General features: G+C 37.2%; 5 protein-coding genes and 1 long non-coding RNA gene across 10 annotated transcripts in view; 5 read left to right on the top strand and 1 right to left on the bottom strand.

Annotated features, from left to right (window-relative positions):
* The window catches only part of LOC149037498 (inactive tyrosine-protein kinase 7-like), a 117,808-nt gene that overhangs the window by 59,588 nt on the left and 34,164 nt on the right, over positions 1-24,056 (top strand). The window lies entirely within an intron of this gene.
* Positions 1-24,056, top strand: part of LOC149037500 (scavenger receptor cysteine-rich domain superfamily protein-like) — a 60,508-nt gene that overhangs the window by 15,762 nt on the left and 20,690 nt on the right. The window lies entirely within an intron of this gene.
* Positions 833-2,812, top strand: LOC149037504 (uncharacterized). Its single transcript, XR_016181188.1, has 2 exons — positions 833-1,022; positions 1,797-2,812. It is a non-coding gene; the product is annotated as an uncharacterized LOC149037504 (long non-coding RNA).
* LOC149037503 (intraflagellar transport protein 25 homolog) lies at positions 5,688-10,674 on the bottom strand. The gene is made up of 5 exons (XM_089187828.1): positions 10,467-10,674; positions 9,376-9,482; positions 7,936-8,004; positions 6,481-6,524; positions 5,688-6,216 (listed from the first exon to the last, which is right to left on the bottom strand). The coding sequence occupies exons 1-5, from the start codon at positions 10,556-10,558 to the stop codon at positions 6,112-6,114; spliced, it is 417 nt and encodes a 138-aa protein (XP_089043954.1). The 5' UTR covers positions 10,559-10,674; the 3' UTR covers positions 5,688-6,111.
* On the top strand, positions 10,666-22,889 carry LOC149037502 (uncharacterized). Of its 4 annotated transcripts, XM_089187777.1 has the most exons (7): positions 10,699-11,970; positions 18,434-18,865; positions 19,004-19,071; positions 19,894-20,087; positions 20,727-20,842; positions 20,954-21,123; positions 22,360-22,889. In XM_089187777.1, the coding sequence occupies exons 1-4, from the start codon at positions 10,765-10,767 to the stop codon at positions 19,967-19,969; spliced, it is 1,782 nt and encodes a 593-aa protein (XP_089043903.1). In that variant the 5' UTR covers positions 10,699-10,764; the 3' UTR covers positions 19,970-20,087; positions 20,727-20,842; positions 20,954-21,123; positions 22,360-22,889. The 4 variants fall into 4 exon arrangements, with proteins under 4 accessions (XP_089043906.1, XP_089043905.1, XP_089043903.1 ...); XM_089187778.1 differs by lacking the exons at positions 19,004-19,071; positions 19,894-20,087; XM_089187780.1 differs by lacking the exons at positions 19,004-19,071; positions 19,894-20,087; positions 20,727-20,842; positions 20,954-21,123; positions 22,360-22,889 and adding exons at positions 12,613-12,963; positions 15,938-16,176 and having other exon boundaries at positions 10,666-11,970; positions 18,434-18,514.
* Positions 13,876-24,056, top strand: part of LOC149037495 (endoplasmic reticulum metallopeptidase 1-like) — a 58,477-nt gene continuing 48,296 nt past the window's right edge. The window contains exons 1-2 of the mRNA XM_089187809.1: positions 13,876-13,916; positions 14,869-15,042. The gene's annotated coding sequence lies outside the window, so the exon portion shown is untranslated. The remainder of the gene's footprint in view (positions 13,917-14,868; positions 15,043-24,056) is intronic.

Here is a 24,056-nt window from a genome sequence, read left to right as displayed (position 1 = left end):
AAATTACGATATTCGATACGTTGTTGTTGACGTCTTTCGTCACGAGATAATAATATTTGTCAAATTTTGGCAAAAGCTCTGTCCTACTATATTTTCTACTTAAAATGGTTAAAATCTAAGATTTATTGAGCTACTCACATAAAAAGGTCGGAGTTTGCTCAATAAACTAATTTGCATAATGGCTGTAACGCTTGCAATATCGCTAAAAGGAAATATTGCGACATCGCGAAGAAAATCAATAAGTGCAAGATGTTTTTATATTTTTCTGCAGCCAAACATCTTATTAGCAGAAATCAAGCGGAGTTTTTAATGGTCTGGTCTGGACTTGAGCAATATCAATCGAGAAAGAAAGAGTACTTTTAACCAATTTCAGAAAGCTGTCCAACGAGTGTTTTTAAATTAATTATGACGAGCCTCTGAATAAACGAATATCAAAATTGAAATGCATTTTATACACCTTATATATCACACACTTTAAGAATACAAAATATTTTTTGTTGCATGCGGCGTGATACGAGGACCGGGCTCTTCAACTTTTGAAATTTTCGATGTCGCAAGAGGTCAAAAAAGGGCCTCTTGCAGCTTTGACTTTTGATAGCTCTAAAAATTTTATTTTGAGGTATTTCCAGAAACTAATGTGGTTTTATTTACTTGTTACCAAAAATGGTTTATTGGGCAAAGTTTGAGGGAAAACTTTTTTCCGATGCGAAATGCCCTGGACTGCTCTTACAGAGATCGCCTCTTAAAAGTTGTCTTTTCACTCAAGAATATTGAAAAGATGAATTTTCAGCTATTACAGCCAGACATTTCTTATTATTTTAGCCATTATTTTCCCAGGGCTCTCCTAAGATTTCTGTATTGGTTGATTTTTATCACATATTACATAAACCACAGTCCAGTATTGACCATCATTCCTTTATTCCAGGTATGCTATAATGGAAAGGTGCTGGAATTTTGACCCCGACTTTCGTCCTCCCTTTGAAAGCCTTCGAAGAAGAATGGATACCTACCTTCGTGAAGAGGTTTGTAGCACAATTTGAACAAGTCCTTGACGGCCTCTAAGATTATTTATTCCTCTAAAATTACTTCATAGACCATTGCTCTTTCAAAGTTGGTTTCAGTAGATTAATGGAATTGATTTAATTGATTTAGGATTGTATTGGTTTCTTCTAACTATGGCTGGGGCCGCTTGCGGGAATTTCAGTGCCTTGAGCTTTCATTTTGACGGCTCCTGCTTGTAGTTAAGTTTCTTACTATTTGCTCCAGCTTATCGATGTTTTTCAAGTTTTAACAAATTTAAACTTAAAACGCGCCAAGATGTCCCATGCCCACGAACCCATCTATATGTCACATTTCCTTCCGCCCTTCCAGCTACTTCCCTTCCAAACTGCCTGAGAATTTACATTCATAGTAAAGGTTGATGGGAGAGTATAACGGGGTAATTTGGTATTTTCAACTGAGTTGATAACGTAAATTGGCCACCTTTAAGAGTTTAAAAGCTGACGTTTAGAGCGTCAAAGCGAGTGGCAAAGTTCTAACGCTCGAAACGTTAGCTTTTAGACTCTTTACGGTGGCCAATTTACGTTATCAACTCAGTTGAAAATACCAAATTACCCATCTACATTTATAACTTCCTACTTACCAACCAACCTGCCTAAGAAAACACATTACTCTGTGCCTTTAAAGCGAGGATCATTTCTGTGCTTTGAAGTAGTCATTACAATTTTCTTCTTGACTTGAAATTAGGGAATATTGTGACGATCATGAAAATCCTCTTTTATTGCTTTCCCCTTTAGACATATCTACAGCTGCTCGACATGGGATCTTATGACACGACCAAATACTCCAAGGTTGAAGATCTCGGAGGTGCAGATGCCGAACCAAGTGCACGACCTCTAAGTAACGCCGCGGCAAAGAGATAAGGAAAGTGGGCCAGCGACCGTCGTTAGACAGTGTCATTTTGAATATGGCTTAGGAACCAAGCACTTTGTAATGTATCAAGTATTAGAAGAAAATGTGTACTGGTGATAACGGTGATAATTTAAGGGCCTTATTGTGTTATAATTAACCAAAGCTGTTTCCTTGATGAGGCACCTTTAAGTCAGTTTTTTCTTACGTCGCAGTTGATAAATAACTTGATTTAGCTGACAAACTCCGGATTTTTAAAAAAGGAGGTTATAAATGAGAAAGCAGCTCGTCTATTTAGATTTCTGTACTGGGCAAATTGTTTGCCACTGCTTACTGGTGAAACAATACGACTAGTTGTTAGCAATCATGCGATTGAAGCGTCCCCCGCTGGTGATATAGTCGTGGTAAGATATTTAGTAGTTTAGTATTGATTTAGTCAAGGACCTTTCAGTAGCGTGTCCTTTATCGACGAGATTGGTGACATGTCTTGTAATGTGGTGTTACATAGGTCGTAAATTCCTTAAATTTCGGGGCATTGGTATCAGAAAACAAAAAAAAAGTGCATCGCTATTGGTATGTTTACTCTAACTTTCTTGTTGTTATTGTTAAGTGCTTTTTCATAAACGGAGAGAACCGTTCCAATAGAGTGATACTAAAATTAAATTGATTAAGTTATTTTCCCAATATTTTCGACTCGTACAAGAAACAGAGAGCGCTATTCAGAGGGGTTGTGGCTGACAGACAGCCCTTTGCTATGATGAAATGAACCGCTTATTTCGAAGTGGAAATGTCGCTAGAGCAAGGATGAGCGTTTATTTCTGTACATTATCGAAACACACTAAGCTGTATTTAAAATTTTGTAAAACACTCTATATAATATCTGCAATAAAAGAGTAGAAGCTTACCTTAGGGCATTATTCACAATGGTGTATTACTATTCAAGCCGCTCCAGATATACACAGGAGAAAGAAAAACACCTAATCTTGTATCGCAGATACCACGCAATTTTCTTTTAAAAGACACATTTGAACAGTTCTTTCGTAATTTATTTTCTAATTAACTCCGAATTCATTTTACGGGTTTGTTGATGTTTACTGACTCATACAGCTCACGCTTGGACGTAATACCCATATTTGATAAGGAAGCCTTCCAGAGATATCGATACCAGCGTCGCAATGCGTATCGTAGACATCCTTCGGAGGTTGGTCTCCCGATTTCCCTCCACCCTTCCCTTCACACTGTTCTTGACAAAAGAAGAGTAATCAGTCGATTATTCCGATGTAGGGCGGATTTGGACCCCCAGTCCAAATTCGCCAGCGGATATGGAATTTCCGAGACAAAAAAATTTCGACTTTCGTCACGAAGCACTCAACGAAGATGACCAAAGCGGCATATAATATTGTCCGTGACAGATTGCCCTCGGTCGAGGAATTGGCTCATTGGTGCCACTTGTGCGACACGTTGTACAGTTCATCATCCGTACAGAATATACTGATCAGTAAAGGCGTCCCTAATCTCACGCACTGACAAATGTCTGCACTCGTCATCTAGCTCCTTCAGATTTCCCTTCAAATACTGTGAGACCCTTAACTGTAGGCTCACGTGTACTGTCTTTTCATCAAACCATCACCATTACAAAACTCTATCCTGTGACTTCCTCAAGGCCTTAGCGGCATATGCGATTAGGCGCTCCTCGTCCTTTTGCAATTAAGACAACACAGCAGCGACACAAGTTGTACTAGGGTCTGTTAATAGTATGAATGGAAGGTCAAATCTTGGGAATGCTAGTACTGGACCTTCACAGAGGACTTTTTTCAGAGTATCGTAAAAAGTTTTGACAGTCAGTGGACCACAGAAATTACTTCCCTTCTTCTAAAGCTGGAAGAGAGGGGTTTCAAATGTAGCAAAATCTGGTATGAGCTTTCTGTAGTAACATAACGTTCTCAGAAAAACATTCAGTTGGGAAACACGGCTCGGTGGTGTCCAGGACTTCACTACTGAAACCTTGTCGAGGTCTTTGGACACTCCTTGCGCCGACTAGTTATGGCCAACAAAGGGTATCTTTGGTGGCAGGATACAGCTTTTCACCCTCTCTGAAAGCGTCCTGGATATTTTCTGTTGAATTCATTGAGTTACAATCTCGGAATTTGGTAAGTGATTAGGAACGATAACTTTATATCGGTACTATCATTAAAACACATTTCGGAAAGTTTTGTTAATACATTATTACTTTACAATTCGTGAACCATCTCTGTAATCTGCTTGGATACTTTCTTTTGAATTAATTGAGTTACACCCTCGGAATTTAATCAGTAATTAAGAATAATAAATCCGTATATGTAGCACAAATGAAGCATATTTTAAACTTTCCATACGATTTTAAGAAACTACACTTAATTAAATGCTGATTCTCGATAAAATGGCCTGGCATAACTCGTTCATTATTTGATTACTTTGTAGCCCCAAAAACCCGGCTTATGACTCTGGAGGTACCGAATTGATGCATTTGATATACAAGGCACACTTTACTTTACTTTACACTTTATGGGGGAAGGTTAGAATAAATTTGCTTCACTACCGTAGACTGAGTTACAAATGTAAAAAAAGCGTGATGATACTTGCGATACCGCTGCAGTGCTCTACCAACTGAGCTAACAAGCGAACTGGGAGCCGGTCACTGTGTTGGTTCCAAATAAACCCGTGAAGTAGTGAATAAACGGCTGTGAGTATATGAAAGTCCTATATTTGAACTGCGCCGGCACTGCACCGGTACCGCGGAGGTCATGGGTTCAAATCTCGTACAGGCCTGAATTTTTTTCAGGCCTTCTTTTCACTACTAATTAAGTAGTGTTCATTACTGCGAAGATCGCTTTCATATCCACGTCTTCATCCACAGTTCAAATATATGACTTTCATATACTCAGCCGCTTAAAAAGATTGTTTGGTATGGCCGTTGTTCGGTTTTAATCTTTGTAGCCAAAAAGCTACTGAAGGCACTGAACTTCAATCTTTATGTACACAAGGCACCCTCAGGGTTGAAGACTAAGGTATTCTTGGACAACAATTTTGAAACTCCTTTTTTCTTCTTTTTCTCCGCTCACGTTGCGTGTATTCGATGTTCCGACACGTGCGTCGTTTTAGTCCGCTCTTTAGTCTTGCGTTCAATTGAAACAGAGTTCACATTACTTTTGGTTGTTATTTGATAACAATAAAACTGTCCATCCTTTTCTTTAAACAAAGTTGCGTTTTCACCCCAATAAATCCATCATTACTCTTAAATGTGCATAGAAGTTTTAATCTATAACAAATTGTAGGTGACAAATTTTCTTTTTAAAATGAAATTCTTTACGAATGCCGCCAAAAAAGGTTGGAATTAAATTAATTTATTCCTCCCGGCACTCCAGCGCGGTGCTTTTAGAATGAGGAAATTTTTGTTCTTTGAGCACTTCGTGGAGTGTTTTTTTTTGTAGAACGAGGAATACTCTTGTTGATTGTGCCCTTCGCGCGGAGCTTTTAGAACGTGGAATGCACTTCGCGCGGTGCTTTTAGAACGACGAATAGACTTGCTGTTACATTCCTGGTAGAGTGCGGAACTTTTAAGCAACTCCTTTGATAACCAGAAAATAACTGACTTTCAGAGTTTGGCCCATTGCTGCGGGACTGTTAATAGTCTATTTCCCATAGTGACAGTTCTCTTAGCTTCAACCTTCTCTTAATAATAAATAAATATACAAAGGTATTCCCTTTTCCCTAAAGTGGACACAATTATTACAACTATGTTGTCCAAGAAAAGGGTTTATTATTTTGCTTTCTCTTTTCGCCTTTTTTTCTTGGTCTGTTTTTTTTACCCTCTAAATACCTGAATTGCTGTAATACTGTCTAATAACTAAATCATGTCTCTACACATGGGGAAAATGTAACATACTAAAAGTTCACAATGATAATAATAGAAAATCGAAGAAACTTTCATTTTTGTCAAGTAGGGGGGGGGATGTTTGAGAGGGGACCTACACTTAGTACTTAGTGTTAAACCAAGTTTTCCCAGAGGACAGTGACAACAACCACAGGTTTTACATTACACCCATATAGAACTGTAACCAGAAGTCAACACCCTTCTGCTAAGAGATAACTATAATTATTTGCTTCATTCATGTACATGTATTTACTTCTATTCACAACTTGTCTGAATGTGGAGACTGAAGTTCAGTGCACAGCTGTGCCATCAACACTGACATTATGAATGGAAACAAAATGATCAAATCCACTTTTGATAAGAAATCTCAGATGACATGCTGATGTAACAGGAATCTACAAAGGAAAAAACATACAAATAATGTCAAAATGTAAGAGCCCTACATTCACAATTAGGACTGAATATTTGTATTTTTATACACTGATCAATTCTAAGTTTCAACAACTCTCCCCCCCCCCCCCGAGGAACCCATGGCATTCAACTGAAAGTGCATGTCTTTCAATCAGAACACACACATGGTTCAGACTGCCAGATACATATATTTTAGACCTGAAACACCATTGAAGCAGGATTCAATTTTCTGAATTCTAAATACTTACCTTGATCTCATCTCTCTGCATCTGACCCTCTAAATTTTCATACTCTGTCACAGATAACAATTTCACATTATTAATAAATTGCATGTATGTTTCATTGAATTTGTCAGTCTTAAATTCTACAGTCAACCACACTCTGCAATCAGTCAGGCCTGGGTCATGTCAATGTGCATTGTACTGTACTGTCGGTGATCAAAATCAGAGGATTATTTGACTGAATGTCCTTGCTTAAACTTGTTTTAATTATTTTGTTATCATGTTCATCATTTTTTCCTAATTGAATTTTCAAAGTAAAGTCAGGCTATCAATTGTATCATAAATGGTAGCCTTACTTTACATTGTGAGACAAATGCTTTAAAAAAAACCATTTACCTCTAATTAACCAGGATGAACAACAACATTTTCTATAAGAATTACGGTCAACTCGCCGACGCAAACTCGCCAACGTATAAAATCGAGTAGAAACGTCGGCGAGTTGGTCGTCAATCCAATACAACTTATTAGAAGTTAAACGATATTTAGTAAAAAAACACTGGTGAACATTGGTGAACATCAAACAGAAGCTTAAACATTGGTGAACATTGGTGAACATCACCAATGACTATAACAGCTTAAGACGCGATATTGTGCGACAACAACGCCGTAAAGACTCATCATGTCAATCGCTCAGATTTTTAAACGATAACTTGGCTTTCTAGACAAGATCTTTAGTAAAAAGCATTTCTTTTTATTTGCAACAAAGTTTATAAGGATCTCAAGGCGAATAAAGGGAAGTAAACATCACCAATGACTCTAACAGCTTCAAACGCGAACGAGTTATTGTGTGACAACAACACTGAAAGACTCATCATGACAATCGCTCAGATTTTTTAACGAAAACTTGGCTTTCTAGACAAGATCTTTAGTAGAAAGCATTTCTTTTTATTTGCAACAAAGTTTATAAGGATCTTAAGGCGAATAAAGCGAAGTAAACCTCACCAATGACTCTAACAGCTTTAGACGCGAACGAGTTATTGTGTGACAACAACACTGTCAAGACTCATCATGACAATCGGTTAGATTTTTTAAGAACACTTGGCTTTCTAGATAAGATCTTTAGTAAAAAGTAATTCTTTTTATTTGCAACAACAACAAAAAAAAAATCTGAGCGATTAACATGATGAGTCTTTACGGTGTTGTTGTCGCCCAATAACTCGTTCACGTCTTCATTGGTGATGTTCACCAATGTTCACCGATGTTTAAGCTTCAGTTTGATGTTCACCAATATTCACCAGTGTTTTTTTACTAAATATCGTTTACTTTTCTGTATGTTTAGCTTATAATAAGTTGTATTGGATTGAGGACCAACTCGCCGACGTCTGTACTCGATTTTATACGTCGGCGAGTTGGCGTCGGCGAGTTGGTCCGTCGGCGAGTTGACTGGTTACCTTCTATAACATATCTATGGCTTCTTTTTACCTTTGTCCACAAGAGGTTCAAAGTCTACTGGTTCTGTTTTTGTACTTTTCTCAATGCAGAGGCTTTTAACTGCAAATAAAAATTCATATGTGCTACAAAACCTTGAAGCTCCTGGTCTCTAATGAGCTGGTAACCCACATGTACCTGACTCCTCACAAAGTCTTTTCTCAATTTTTTAAATCACATTAAAAAAAAAAATTACGTCTAATTTTTCACAATGTGGCACAAAAACAACGATGTAGCCCCTGTGATAAAACACAGGCATGCATAGCATGCAAGAGTTATTTTTTTGGCAGGGTGGGTTGAGATGGGACACTTTGCATACCTAATGTTTTCATTTTTGTGACAGGAAAAGAGCATAACTTTCAAAAGAACAAAAAAATATTGCATTACTTCACCATAAGAGAAAGAAAAAAATAATCTAATTTACCTGAACTCACACAGGTAGTTTTTGGTCTGTTGTTTCTATGGTATAATACTTCTAAGCAAAAATAGAATGCAGTGGTGCCATGCTTATACTGTTGTCTCCTTAACACCCATTGTTTGATTTCGTCACACAATACGAGCTATTCTTCATTGAAGAGAGAGCGCGTTGCATGGCTAGAGACCAAATAATGGTTGCGAAAGGGACTATGCTTTCTACTGTTCCACTTCCAGAAAGAATATCAAAATTATTTGTCTAAAGTTAGTTGCTGTAAAAATATCATTCTACATAATTTTACTGCAAAAAGCAAACTGAAACTCTGTTGGACAATGCTGTTACTATAAATAATGAAATGCAGGTTATTTACATGGAAATGACACAAGATTGAGCAAAGTCTAATGTGGCAAAATGGAATTTGATGGGTGGTACAATTCAAGCATGTGAAACATTGCCTACTGTTCATGTAGAGCAATGATTGGGCATGTTCTGATTAGATTTTGGATGTTGTTTTCATGGTACGTGTTTAGCATTGTGCATTGTAAGTAAAGGAGCGGAAAAGACACCTTTTAACTTTAAAAAAGGATGCAAAAAGTTAAATGGAAACCTTTCGTATCACAAGAAGTCTTGACCTTTTGATGAGGATCTTACGAAGGCCACAAACCATTGCCCTTATCAAATGAGCCCAAAATATTTGATTAATGTCATTATTTGTGCACAGCCCCCTAATTCCATGACATCATTTGCAAGAAAAGCTATGATTGGTTCAAGATATCAAAATGTTGTGATATGATTGGTGTAAGATATATACCCCAATGCAGCAATCTGATTGATGTGAGATACATTACATACCCTAATGCAGGGATCTGATTGGTGCAAGAAACATACCATTCCACTCACTAACATAGAGTTATTTATTTATTTATGAAAAAAAAAACAACTCAAAAACCATTAAATTGATAATGCCCATGTTACATTACACTAAACACAATTTCAAGATCTTCCACCATCATCCTCACCATTTGAAGATAGGAATTTTATATTTCCAATGCTCATTAATGCACTAAAGGTGATGATGAATTCTTGAGGAAACATTCCAGTTGTTGGCCAGAAAGTATCAAGGCTTCTATGGAGCAAAATAAAAAGACAATTAGTTCTGTTTTGGCTGATCAGGATGCAGCCATAGGAGTCACAGATGGTAAAATTTGAGACTCACAGATTACAAAGACCCTTGTTTGAAAATGCAAGAGCGTGACTATATATAATTTAAGCTGCTTCACATGACCTCTCACTTTGGCTGTAAGACTTCTAGATGGGAACTTGAGTTGATTCTAAACAAGCTTTTTAGCCATAAACAATTGACGGCTCATGATCTTAAAGGTATCATTCATCAACCTTTGTCTTAAAGTTTTCCATTTACTTGTTACTGAAATGTACTATAATAAAGTAAAACCCAGCTAACTTGAAACCCAAACTAACTCAAAGAAGATCCAATTTTCCCTGGATTTGACCCCAACTTTTTCTGTCATTGGTAAAATTTCCACACAGCCCCATACTGTTGTAAAACAAATCTGTTTTCTCAATGGCAGTGTATAGTTTTAGTCATTGTTTTCTCTATCCAAGAACTGAATGCATAATGTAGTATGGGGCTGTGTGGAAATTTTTACCCTGTCATTAAATATCAGCTAACTTAAACCATTTTCTGTTTCCCTTTGGAGTTTGAGTTTGCAGAGTGCTAACATAGTTTTCAACTTTTGTGTGACATTACCAAGTACAGATAAAAGCAAGCATCTGCAAATATTGCGTTACTCTTCATACCTTTCTTTTCTTAAATCTTGCTTTTTCAGAATAAACAGATCATGCACATTCAAGAGGGCCACGGGTTACCATGACAACTACTACAGTAAAAATGTTCACGATAGTACATGTAGAATGATTAGGTCATGGTCTACCAGTTTAGCAATTCCAAAAAGCATAGCATTACTGGGTTTCAGATAAATTGGAAGTGGTCTTGAAATATCTTAATTGTCCTTATCAAAACCTCAATTAACTTTGCTTGTTCGAAATTTGAAATGTTTGGCAAGATCTTCACCGAACGTAAAATACTTACCCATCAATGATATTTTCTGGTGGATGATTTTCATCAAATGATGTAGCAAGGGCAATAGTTGCTCCAGCACTACTTAAAGCCACGTCAAACATGTTTTTAGTGCTATTTTCTGAGGAGGAAAACCCTCTATCTCGCAAGTGAGGGGTTCAAAACATTTCAAAATCGATTGCCCCGGAGAATACTGGGCCGAGCTCCATGCTGAATATGCGCAGCTTGGTTTTAATTGCTGACAAGTAGCATACTCATGTTCAAGATGGCGGACGTTTCGTGCAGAAATTGTTGCTGGCATTGATAAGAAATGTTTCCACTAAATACGAAACAATTTTCTGCTGCATTCCTGGATGTAAAGCGTAATAGTCAAGGTTATAACGAGGAGGTCAGTTCAGTCGACAGGGATGCAACCAAGAAACTACTGCGGCCCTTCCATATTTCCCAAATCGGGCCTTCTTCTATTCCACAATGTCATCATCTTGGGACCATGATGTGGAATTTCATGTTGAATTGTGCGAGAAGAGAATGTTATCCACCCGCTCATCATTTGGAATCAAGAGAAGACTCACGAATGGAATCGCGAAGAGCACCTGAACAATCATGTTATTCAGTTCTTCCGGAATTTGAATTACATCGCGTAACTTCAAAACATAAAGCACGAGAAGCAAACGAGCGACATAGTGCGGAAAATATTGAACTTTCAAGACTAGTTAAAACACAATCTTTAAACAAGACCTCTTCTACAAGAAGTACTGATTCTTCTCGAAACAATGTTTGTTGTGTGGAAGCAGAACCACAAAACAGAGGTATCCTCCAGCAATTTAGCTGTGAAGAAGCAAATGTTTCCAATGAGACTTTTGTTAATAACAAATTAAGTAAATCGATAAGAGCATCCCACTGGGATAGTGACATGAAATCTTCAGAGTCTGAACATTGTGTTGTCTCAGATTATTTTGACAGAGAATCAAAGTTAAGTCCAACTTGCAATGTACTAAGTGAGTTGGAAACCAAGGTGGATGTTAATGGTATATATGGCAGAGAAAGTTTACAAAGCGATTTAGTCTGTAATGGCGATTGGTGGCTAAACAGTGACAATATTTCAAACCTCAAGGATTCGACTGCACCTCTTATTCCTCATGCATATAGCATTGAGGAGGGTGATTTTGTTGGCAAAAAGAAATTTTTAGAGAGATTGCTTGAGACAGAGCTGCAAATAAAGCCTTTGACTCTGGTTAAGGATGGCATTTACAGCCAAAGGCCAGTTTCAAATACTTTTACCTTAAATCTGAACTTGGAGACAGTGATGTCTGTTCTCTGCACTGATGAGGAACATTCAAAAAATGCTGAACACAGTGATATTGATCTATGTGGGAAGATTTCCATTCTGTATGGCATCCAGGATACAATAGTGTCAGTGGTTGCTAGTGAGGTGGTAGGAATGTATGATTATATCTCAGGAGCTGTGTATGGATTGAAGGGATGCTGTCATGATGAATCTGAATATCAGTTAAAGGTAATTTATTCTAGTAACTAGAAGGTTGGTGGCTTTGATGAACTAACATAAATGAATTGGTTGTACTAGACTCAGGTTAAATATAGGTTTCTAGTTAAAATGATGGTCAGTGTCTCTTGTCAGTGTTCAGTCAGTGTTGTGTGGAGACTCCTGCCTGTTTTGTTGAATGGTTCTGCCTTCTACAAAAATGTGTCTATGTTTGAAAATTGACTCATAAAAATTTGGCAGATTTGTCATGTAGTCTAAGCATTAGTAACTTTGTGTTTCGTCCAGTTCTAGGATGATTTGTCCTGCAATCTATTAGTAACCTTTTGTTCATAGTGAGTTCTCAATCAGGCTTTCCAACCAGTCCAGATATAAAATTGTCTGGAACTTGTCGTGAGTGTTGTGGGGAAGTGCATGTATTTCGTCTTTGTGTGTGGCTGTGGACGTTTTGCAGTAGCATAGCTAAAGCCAGACATCTTTTGTCAGCTTGTCTTGCAATGGTTCCCAGTGGGCCCATGAAATTGGATGATATATCTCAGTAACTGTAGCTAAGTTGTTAACATATATTTATCAAAATTTCCATAATATTAAAGCTAGAAATGCTGTAATTTCATAAAGTACTTTAATTCAGTGCTGAGAATTTGTTTATCTATGTAGGACAAGAAGTACCCCCTTTCATCAAGTGCAGTGAGTTTGGACCTTAAGGAATTCATAGTTCATTTTCAACAAGAACTGACAATGTCATCTCACAACGTTGACAATGACAATGTGTTAAAAGAGCACTCTCCTGTTGCCTGGTTACTGATCTCACCAGCTCTTGGAGTGACCCTTGACTGGCAAGTACAAGAGAAAGTCCTTGAATTTATAGAAACCTTGTCATCAGAGGAATTTGCTGACAAGCAAGCATCTGACAGTTACAACAAAGGATGTTTTTCAAGCCAGTGGTACAATCTGTTGGTAGTTGTTGACCAATATCGTTGTTGTGAGAAAGATATTCCACTGATTGAGGTATTTGAGTTTTGCAGGAATTGTGAAATCAATGTTGTAAACTTTGACTTAACTTAAACAATTAGTTCATGTGAAACAAGCCTGACTGAAGAATGGAACAATTGAAGTATTGCTGGTAATGCTGTGTTTTATACATTTATGTCATCATGTAAACTATTGGTTATATTAATCTGCAAGTTTTTGTTTTACAGTACATTGTATGAGCTCTCTCATGTAGCAAAAGTTTAACATTTGTTTGTAGCCACTCTTATATTTTTGCAAGATTTTTTATTGGTATATTTTCTATTGGTTTAAAGAGGTTAAACTTCCTTCAGGAAGTGTTCAAAGATGAACTTTAACCTTAAACCCCTAAGAGTGATTTACTTCTAATTTCTCCTTACAGTATCAACCTTGATTCAAATGTAAAGGTTATCAGAATGTAGGAAATAATCACCAACTTAAGTAGTTCCTGATTGTCAAACAAATTCTCCTTGTCAGTAACATGGAAATTGTAAGGGCAACAGTGTGGAGAATATTGACACTAGTTAGAATGTACAGGGTAAGGAACTCAAAATGAGAATTAAGCTCTTTTTAATTTTCCTCTGCTTGGCCAATCAATTACCCAGCTGAAACATTTTGAAGTGAAGGAGGAAAAAAAAGGCAAGGTTACAGTTGTATTTATTAGTTACATAACAAGAAGTGCCATTTACTAAATTTATAGTAAGATCAACATTGTTTGGCACAGTTAAAGTAGACACCCCAAAAGATCTCCATGCGTCCAGTAGTTCCAGTTTTTTTTTTTTTTTTTTTCGTATTAAAATATGCTGCTCTTATTGAGTATTGTTGTTTATCTCATAATGTACTCACTTCGAATATGGATGGCGATGTTTCAACTGCATGCTAGTAAATTGTATTACATAAACTGGGGTGTTATATAGGGATTTCCAGCCCTAAGAAAAGCCATAACAACACAGGTGAAAAAAAATACGTTTTTTTTCACGAGTGTTTGATATCGCTAATCAGCTGCGTACACGTCACTCGCCTTTTGCACCACTCAGTCATGTTGATGAATGAATGGCAAACCTCTCACTGTTGTTTGTCAGAATTTCCTCAGACTATGGCTGCTAAAAAACCAAAAAATCCCTATCGCTTACAGACAGTAACGTTCAAACTTTCCTAGAAGGGGAAGAAAATCAAAATGCGAAAATGAAAAATGAAAGTTATGTATTCAGTGGCTTTGGTAATAATGGGAAAATGGTCACTAAGAGAGTGGCAGTGTAATGTGGCCTTACATGTTACAGAGTTATAAAATGTTTGCGTGCATCATGGATTCTCACGGGCTTATGTGTGAAGCCATATCAACAGTACAATAAAGTGGCAAAATTTGGAAGAATGGAAAAATGACACAACTATTTGCCTTGGCTTAGAGGCAAGTACAAGAGTTAGGCTTGAAACTTTTTCCACTGACTGTCCTTTGACAGGGACATAAAATATTTAAAATTGCCATTTTAGCAGGATATGTTACAGTTGTAATAATATGTATTGAACAATCTAGATGAACTGTGTTCAAATGAACACTTAAAATTTATGACAGATTTCTACAATTCAGGAATGTTTGGAAGAGATATTTGAGCAATCTGTGGATATAAAAATGAAAACAAGTGTGAGCAGTGCATAAGCCATGCAAGGGCATGAGGCAAAAGCAAGAAAAAAAGGGGAAGCTAGGAAAGGGTAAAGCAAGGCATGGTGTGCCACTGTGCCCAGAGACTCCACAAAATTCACGTAAATTATTTCACAATGGTCCATAATACAGGTTAGCCCCAGCATTTCATTAGACTTTCCTGACAATTTTTGTTTATTTACTTATACTCCTGTAATCATGTTATTATTTTGGTTGATTTTAGTTGATATATCTTTTCAATCCAGGTGGAAGGGAAGTGTTATTTCAGGCAGGTCCTGAACATCCTTGGCTGATCAAGACATATTCAGAGGTAGTCCCACACCCCTGTGCACAAGCTCTGGGCCAAGATGTCTTTCAGAGTGGAATCATACCTAGTGACACTGATTTCAGGATTTACAGGGACTTTGGCCAAGTACCAGGTATCTGAATTATAGACTGACACCTAGAGACTGATTGAATGACTGAATGACTGACTAAGTGAATAAATGACTTATTGACTGATTGTTTGAATGAATGAGTGAATAAACAACTTGATGGCTGGCTTACTGAAAAACTTACTGACAGATTGACTGACTGATTGAATGACTGACTGACTGACTGATTGTATGATTGACCGACTGATTGAATGACTGACTGACTGACTGACTGATTGAATGACTGACTGACTGACTGACTGTATGATTGTCCGACTGATTGAATGACTGACTGACTTTATGATTGACCGACTGATTGAATGACTGACTGACTGACTGACTGTATGATTGACCGACTGATTGAATGACTGACTGACTGACTGACTGATTGAATGACTGACTGACTGACTGACTGATTGAATGACTGACTGACTGATTCTATGATTGACTGACTTACTGACTGACCTACTGAATGAATGAATGAAATGCTCCTTAACTGACTGAATGACTGGTTAGTATTTGATCAATTCATTATTCACTGATTACCTTATTGACTGATTGATTGTAATCTTAGTGAAAATCTCTTTTGCATTGAACCAATCTGGTTAGTATACTAATAATTTTCTGATGTGTTGGAATGGACCTTGCCTATATTACCAATGGTTATGTTTATCACACAAATTACGATACATCAGCTGCTGTTACTCCAGGCTCTATCCAGCGTGCTGGTGATAACATACTGGCTTTGGTATGGGTCAATTTTCTGTTGAGCCAGTTTCCTACTGTTATAGGAAAAATGGCATAGATGAGGGGTGTCATACAATTTTTACAAGATTGTGGATCTTAAAGTACACTGCAACTGAAAGCCTTAACACTCTTTTTTACTGTTGTTTTTCATCAGGCAAAGTATTAAGACTCACATCTGGTATAGGAGACCTTATCATCTCTCTGTTCATCCTATTACTCTCATGGATAGTTGGAACATCATTTTCTGTGGCTGTAGGTGTCCTTCTGACATACTCAGGTCACTCGCTAACTTGGTACTGCCGACCCTACCTACTCTTGGCAGTATACACAGCACCATCTCTACTGGGCATTGGTTTGGTTCATTTTCTCATTAAGAAGTCTATTGTGGCAAAGGTAGACACAATTTAGTTGTCAATTTAGTGACAAGCAAAGAAAATTTGACAATTTCCTTTCTTCTTATGACCAATATATTTGATCTGGGGGGTGACAGTCACAGACTTCAAGACAAGCTGTTGACCGCCAGAGTTTCACCGCATACTTAATAACATGTCCCTGGTTACTCTGGTCAAAATAATCACCTTTTGGCCTTTTAATTAACTTTTCCCACTCACATACTTTTGCTGCATCTAATGCAGACTTCAATACATTTTGAAACACCTGGACAGCATGGGGAGAAATGAGATGCTAGTCTCCCTAAGGGGTTAATGGGTCAACAGAAAAGTTAATATTGTTTTGCCTCCTTTTTGGTCTGCATAATGTACTTGTGGTGAACTGATCATCTCAAGTCTTTGTTTGCACTCATTTGAATTTCATTATTTGTCTCCATTGAAAGTGAATTTTATTTTGTCAGGTTAAAGATTTATCAATGTCTTAATTCATTGGTTTGATTGTTCAACATATGAAAAGAACCAAGAAAAAAGAACAAAGAACCAAAATTTATATTTTCATTTTGATCTCTGCTTTCAGTTTCTTATGGCAGAATTTGTAGCACTTAGCTATGTAGTGTCCTCCTTTTCAGGCAGTAACTGGTAAAATTCATCACTAATAGCACTTATTGTTACTGCCTAAAATCACCTGATATTCTGGAAAATTCAACATTTTAAAGGATTGGTCTGAAAATTTAACATACCTGTTTTACTTAAAATAAGGGAGAAGAGTGGCTATGCACACTTGTTATGCTTCCAGTGAAGCAGAACAGGTTAAAAGTCAAATCAAGCAAAAAAAACCACCAACAATGGGCTATGCATGAGCATTTCCTACCAGTTTAAGTTTGGACTGGATCTTTTTTCATGTTGTGGGATACTTTGCCATACTGCATCTCAGCATCAGCTTCAAAAATCTTATAAATTTATTGAGGACTAGTCACAGATCCAATCAAAGTGCTCTGTGAGCAAACTCGTGAATTGACACATGATTTTTTAGATTATGTTTAATGTTGTCTGGTTTAGGGAATTTTGTGGTTGATTGTCATATCTAGAGTCCGAGCAGTAGTTCAGTGTTCGCTAATGTAGCAAAGAAACAAAGTAACGTTGGGATAAGAAGGCATTACCATTGAAATGATCATGCTATTACATTTGACAAGGTGGATGATGTCATGTGTTTTAAACGTCTATCATTTTTGTTTCTGGTTTAAGAGAAAAGGTTGGAAGTAAATGTGGGTGAAAAGTGAGATTTACTGTCTTTCGTTGTAAATATTAGAAAATCAAGGCAATACTGTCTTAATGAAAACATTAACGATTCCCTCTTTATCAAAAGAGACAAACGGGAACGAGTTTTGAGTGATAGAACTAAGCTAAGCCTGCCACCGTCATTTTGGATCTCCGCCTGGGTAGATTTAAGTCACGTGCTAGGCAACGTATAATCAATAACAAGATAGAATTTCATTTCAGGCCTATTTACCAATTTTGTGGTGTGTAACTTTCGCATTTTAGTACGTTGTATGTATGTTGAATCTTCAAATTGTCTTGAAACTTAAAAGAAAATTGTTCTTTTAAAATTCACTGAAAATCGGTAGCTAAAACTGTTTGTTTAGGTGTTATTTGATTTTCGTGTTAACTTGTTATTTCGTCAGTCGCCGGCATCTTTTGTTGCTTCACACAGGAAAAACACACGCGACGAAACGTAATGATCAATTTTGTCCTCAATCTCACGCTGTAACAGAAAAAGCTTTTGAACATCTGTAAACTCCGAGCGCTTCGCAGTAAGTGATATTTTCAATGAATCTTCGGATTGTTTTCAAGTTCAAGGATTGTAAATTACAATTTTATGAAAAACGAAGGTTGTTCTGTTATTTCAGTGTGAATCCTTGCATGCCTGCCAGTCGCTGGCGCCGCTTGTTGAAACTAAAACGTAAAAAAAAAACTCTTTAAAGATTATAATTGGCTTCTTTTTCACCCCACCACTATTCTTAGCAACAAAGGTCGCCATTTCGTCTTTTTATTGCTCGCCAAAAACTATCAAATGCACTCAAAAGCCTAAAATCTAAAAAAAGTTTACAGGAATCGACCAATCGAGCGAGCGAGCGAGCGAATGCCATTCCCCACATCGTACCTATAACTCGCTCTTGCGCATGCGCGCAATTCACGAGTTAAAAATGAAGATGGAAATTACATTTACCAAAAGATAGTGTTTTCAATGTTTTTTTCCTCAGGAAAAAGCTGTGTCAGAGAAGAAAGAAGACAACATTCCTCTCAAGGAAAGGATATCTAACCAACTTGTGAAGAAAGAAGTAGAAACATTTTATGCTGCTTTCCTTGTCTGGACAATAGTCATGTTGATAATGTCATATTATCGCCTGGCTTCAGCACATTTACCATTGCTCTTCATCATCTTTCCACTGATTATACGAGTTGTTATATGGGACAATGTATTAACTGCAAAGACAAGTCATGAAAATGTTGGAGCGTTTTTGTTTATGTATCTCTTAGCTACACTAGTACCTGTTCAGTTCTGTATGTATTTGACATTTGCTATGTTTGACGTCTTTATGCCTATTATGGGTCGAGCTGGAACACAAACACCCCCAGATGTCTTTATAAGTGTCCTGTGTGCCTTTGGAGTTGTGCTGTTGACTTCTTATATGGTGAGTGTGCTCAGTGAAATTCGATCAATTTGTTGATTAAATACTGTTAAAATTCTGATAAGAAGATAATTATAATTGTGTATGTTCTGGGAAACCTCAAGCTTCCAGCCATATTTCTTCTGTTTGTTACCACTGTAGGAATGGTTATATCGCTCTCAGGACTGTCATTTCCTTACTCAGCCTTACCTAAAAGGGTGTTCTTTCAGGTAAGAAGAAATTCATTCAATCAATTCATTCAATCATTTTCCTGCAGGATTGTACCAACTGTTTCAGCTAATTGAACTATTTTAACTAGTTGAACCAATTCAGCTAGTTTTTGCATTTTTTCTAGTGGAAGCAAATCAGCATGTTTGACTATTTTAACAACTGAAACAAATCTAGCATATCTGTGCAATTTGTTTAGTTTAACCTACTCAGCTGATTTGACCACTTTTACCAGTTGAACCTATTCAGTTAATTTGTGTGTTTTTTCCAATTTACCGGTAACTGTTTTCGCCAATTTTGGTGGTAACAAGACAATGTGAACAAACAAATAGTATGCTAGTCTCCAGATTGAAGTGAGCAGAATGAACAGACAGAAATTGTATTCAGATCAGAGGTTCTCATATAAAAATTTTAACCCTTTGCACCAGATCTCTTTGCATTTCCCATAGTACTGACAAGGAGAATTTGTTTGATAATCAAGAACTTCCCTAAGCAAAGATCATTTCCTTTATTCTTACAATGACCTGAAACAACTTCAAACAAAGTTGAAGCCTTTTCTTTTGAAACATGTCTCAACTTCCCCAACCAGGATTTGCTGAAAATGCAAGTTGCAAAGCCCCGACACTGTGCATGCTTGCATTTTAATTGTTCAAGCTTTCAGCATAGATTATTACTTTTTGGAGGGTTCTAAATTCACACTGGAGTGCACATTTTCACAACCATTTATTAGACCATTAAATAGTGGGTATGTTCACACCATTGATGATGCCATCCAAAAGATGTTTTTCAGTTAAACCTCTCATCAACATTTTTTCTACATCCAGCACACATCAAGAACATTTTACAATAATGCTGGTGAAGTGGTTCAACAAGATGCAGGTGCCTGGATCACTCCACTAGACTATCTTGGCATACAGCCATTCAGTGATATACCCATGTTTAAAAAGGCTTTGCCTGCACCTCAGGACGGAGTTTATGGAGGTTTTCCTTATTACTTGCCATTGAGGTATCTCGTGCGGTATGTGGTACTTGCTCATTCAATGTTCTTCGATTGGTCTCTGGTTATTCATTGCATGGCCAATTCACAGGAATTTCATCGAAGAAGAGTATGGAATAGAGTACAAGCTGTCAGGCTTTGCTAACTTAATGCGTTAGACAAGTTGGGTAGAAAATACACAGCTTTGCTTTAACTCTGGAATGGGAGGGGTCAGTAGAAAATGGCAAAGAATTATTCTGGCAAATCATTAGCTTTGTGTGCTTAATTAATCAACTGGCTAAGAAATGGGGACCATGTGTTATCTATTAAGTGTTTATCTTCCTTTCATGCCATATGTGATTTATTTATTTTGCTCACCTATCCTTGAATGTTTAAGGAGCACTTTCATGGCTACTTGATAACAAAGCTACAATAAACAATAGGTACCATGAGCCATCACACTTTTTTCTTTCACTGTTACTCCGACATCCTTATAGCATTTAGTTTGTGACATGTACTGGGTGATTTGTGATAATTGTTCCTTAGATCCCAATTATAGAAAAAGAATCCTGCATGAACCCAACTCTGAATTTATTTGATTACTATTCTGAATATTTAATATTACTGTTTAGTTTAATTTTATAACTCTGTCTAATTGTGAAGTATTGTATTTGCAATCAGAAAATCTTGGTATCTCCCTGGTCCTCCACCTCAAGTCAAAACATCTCCAATGGAAGTGAAATTGCTACATAGGAAGAAACAGGATCAAGTTTACTCATTTAAATTCTCAATATCAGGTCAAGTTTCTCTCTTTGAACCCTTTGACCCCTTGAAGTGACCAGCATCTAATTTCTCCTTACATGTCATGCATTCATATCTCACCAGTGTCTGACTTCTAACTGCCTTAGGTCCTGATCACATGGCTGTATATGTATCACCTGCTAGTGACGTAGATTTGCTGACCTCTTCCCTCGGTCCCCTTTTACCAATTCAAGATGGTGGAGACAGAGTTGTGTACTTTATTTACTATTGTCATGGTACTGATGTGGGGCCCTGGGAACTATCGCTTGAGCTTCTGGTGAGTTAGACAATTACAGTATTAATCATACTCATGATTAACAAATCAGACTCCTGCCTTGCGGTCGTCTGACTTTGTAAGCTTCTGAAATGTTCCAGAATATTTTGTATATATATATATATATATATATATATATAAAGACTCACTTATGTGGTAGTTGGGGTAGTTGTTGTTGGAGCAACGACTGTATAGAAAGCTATACTGAGAGAGAGTTACTGCTGAAGATCACTTATTTCAAGGAACTGTGGAGACAGCAGTGAGATTGTGTCAGTGGTGAGCTAGGATTTAGACTGTGGTGGACTTAATTAAGTTTATTAATGATAAGTATTTTACTGCTTTGAGGAGTTGCTCCTTCTTAAGAACGTCACTTGCTGTTTAATAAAATATTAAGCTTGTAGGATTGTAGTATTTTCTGTCAGTTAGATTATACAATAACAAAATAAACTACCGGTATTAGTATCTGGTGTTTGAAAATTGATAACCTTAGTCTGTAAGCAGGTCCTTATTATAGGTGCTTTGGCACAAGTGTTTCTTCACCTGCAGGAAAATATGAGGCCTTGAGTAACACAGCACCACAGTTTTGTAGAAATGTACACCCTTTAAAAAGTGCAAGACTTCATTTTGTCATTATAGAAATGAAGAATGCTTCATATTGTTGTTACAAAAACAAACAATGCTTTTAGGGTCATTACTCAAACATATTTCAGTTCTGACTAAATGATTGCTTTCTGTGTACTAGTCAAAGTCTCCATGGTTTTGGTGGAAATGAACACTGCATAAGTGATAAAGATTTCTCAAATTCACAAAACGTTTGTGAGGTCAAAACAAGTTCATATCAAATGAACAATGCTTCATTTTGTTGTCATCACTAGAACACATTTCTTTTCTGATCATCATCTCCATGGTATTATTAGGAACAAACAGCGCTTTATTGATAAAGATTTCTCAACTTCATTACCCATTTAGAGTCTGTCAGTTAGATCTTTTCAGTATTTGTTTCCTCGTGAGACATGACTCAGGATTTCTGGCAACAAGACTAAAAGTTTCAGGCAACTTGACTCTGGTTTTGAGCAACATGACTTTTGGGTGACTTGACTTGAGCCCTGGTGAACCCCCTCCCTGACCTGTCTCAAGTATTCCTTGGGCAGAGAAACGTGGGTCCTGCAATGCTGATAGCAAGCACTTGCTCTCAGGCTAATATATCCCAAGATTCTTTTAATTTAAATATCATTTCAGCCAAAAAGACACCTCCCGGCCAAGAGCAATTTGTTGGACTTTGCTGTGGCAGCTCATTATATTCACGGTAAAGAGTCATCTTCACCTTTCCTCAAAGAAGTCATTCAAGTTATTCCAGACTGGATTTTTGCTAATGATTGGGTGGACACATACAAGAGCTGGTCTTACACTACATAATTCCCTGTATTGCAAGAATGCATCAGTCCAAGACCTTCTAAACACTACTATGAAATACTGAAAAACAAAAATTTCAAGCCAGGAATTTGAAGAATTGCACCAGTTTGAAACAGTTCACAGGTTGAAAATTATCATGAAGATTTTTACATTTTAGGGTGGATGACCTCAAAATTATTTATCAGGATTATAAGAAAATTTGACAGGAAAAAAATGGATGTGAAATAACACATCATCAGAAGAAGTCAGGCTGGTCATACATGAATCCAAAAAATTTTTAAAATCACCTTAATTAATTTATAACGATTTTATCTGGAAATTAAGTTCCAAATAAAACTAAGGAATCAAGAAACAAAGTAAAGGATTGTTTGGTAGCCTGTAGTCTGTCAGCAGACCCTCAGTATAATGATCCCCTTTAATGCCAAAGAGTACCGTAGGGCATATTGAGGGCATAAAAGCAAAGCCCCCTCCAATATGACACTTGATATACCACCCTTCAACTTTTTGTCTTTTTGTCTTTTTATTGTATTGGTCAAGGTTATATCTCACAACAAACAATGCTCTAGGAGCTACAATTTAAGCTATAGCTTATTTAACAATTGGTTCATACGTCGGTGTGCGTTCATAGTAATTTGATTACTAGCTCTGTTCTAATATAAGAGCGCGTAAATTCAATTGCGTGAGCGTGCTTCATATTCCTATTGTGCACGCCCATGACGTCAGCAAACAAATCCTTCGAGAATTTTGCACTCAATCAGAAAATAAAGTTCATTTACACGCATGAATTCACCTGTCAGTTTTTGACCAATCTAAGACAAGATCGTTTACAGCGTAGCGAAATGTTTTCCTGAAATAAAATTATCAACGCGCTGAAGTGTAGCAGAGCGATTATCGACCCTTTCACAACATTTAAACCATCGGGTTGAAAATGTTATAAAACAATTGGTTCATACGTCAGCTGTGCGTTCATCGAGATATGAAGCAAGCGGGAAGTTTGGAGAGCGCGAAAGATGCGTAAGAGTTGCTCGAGGCGTAGCCGAGAGCAAATCTGGCTTCTTGAGTATATACCCCATATGTATAAGGCAAACAAAAGTTCAACCTTTTTTTTTTATTTTTCGCTTTGAACGCTTCTCAGTATTTTTAGTTACATCCTCCTCGCCTGTTTGTGTCGTTATAGCATACTCCTGAAAACACCTTTGAAATGATATATTATACGTGGTCTAAAGGTTCATCGTTCTCGTTTTAGAAAAATTTGGCATTTCCCTAAGGCAGTAAAGGGATAACCGTTTCCGCACGAGTGATTCTTTGCTTGTGGGAGAATATGAGGCCTTGTGTGACGCAATCCAGTCAGCAAGGGGTCTAGTACTCATTATTAATGCTAAATCCCCGTCAACTTCTCCCTGACATTTTTCAAACTTTCCTGTGGAAAGAGAAACGCATGTCCTACACCCTGTTCAAGCAGTTTAGTTAGAAAAATGGAGCATGATGCTAAACTGAGCGACAGTAGCGGCAGAGCGAAAAGA

Source organism: Pocillopora damicornis, chromosome 11, assembly GCF_964200805.1.
Source record: "Pocillopora damicornis chromosome 11, jaPocDami1.2, whole genome shotgun sequence".
Classification (NCBI taxonomy): domain Eukaryota; kingdom Metazoa; phylum Cnidaria; class Anthozoa; order Scleractinia; family Pocilloporidae; genus Pocillopora; species Pocillopora damicornis.
Note: the sequence above shows the minus strand (reverse complement) of the source record. Positions and strands in the feature narration are given on the sequence as shown.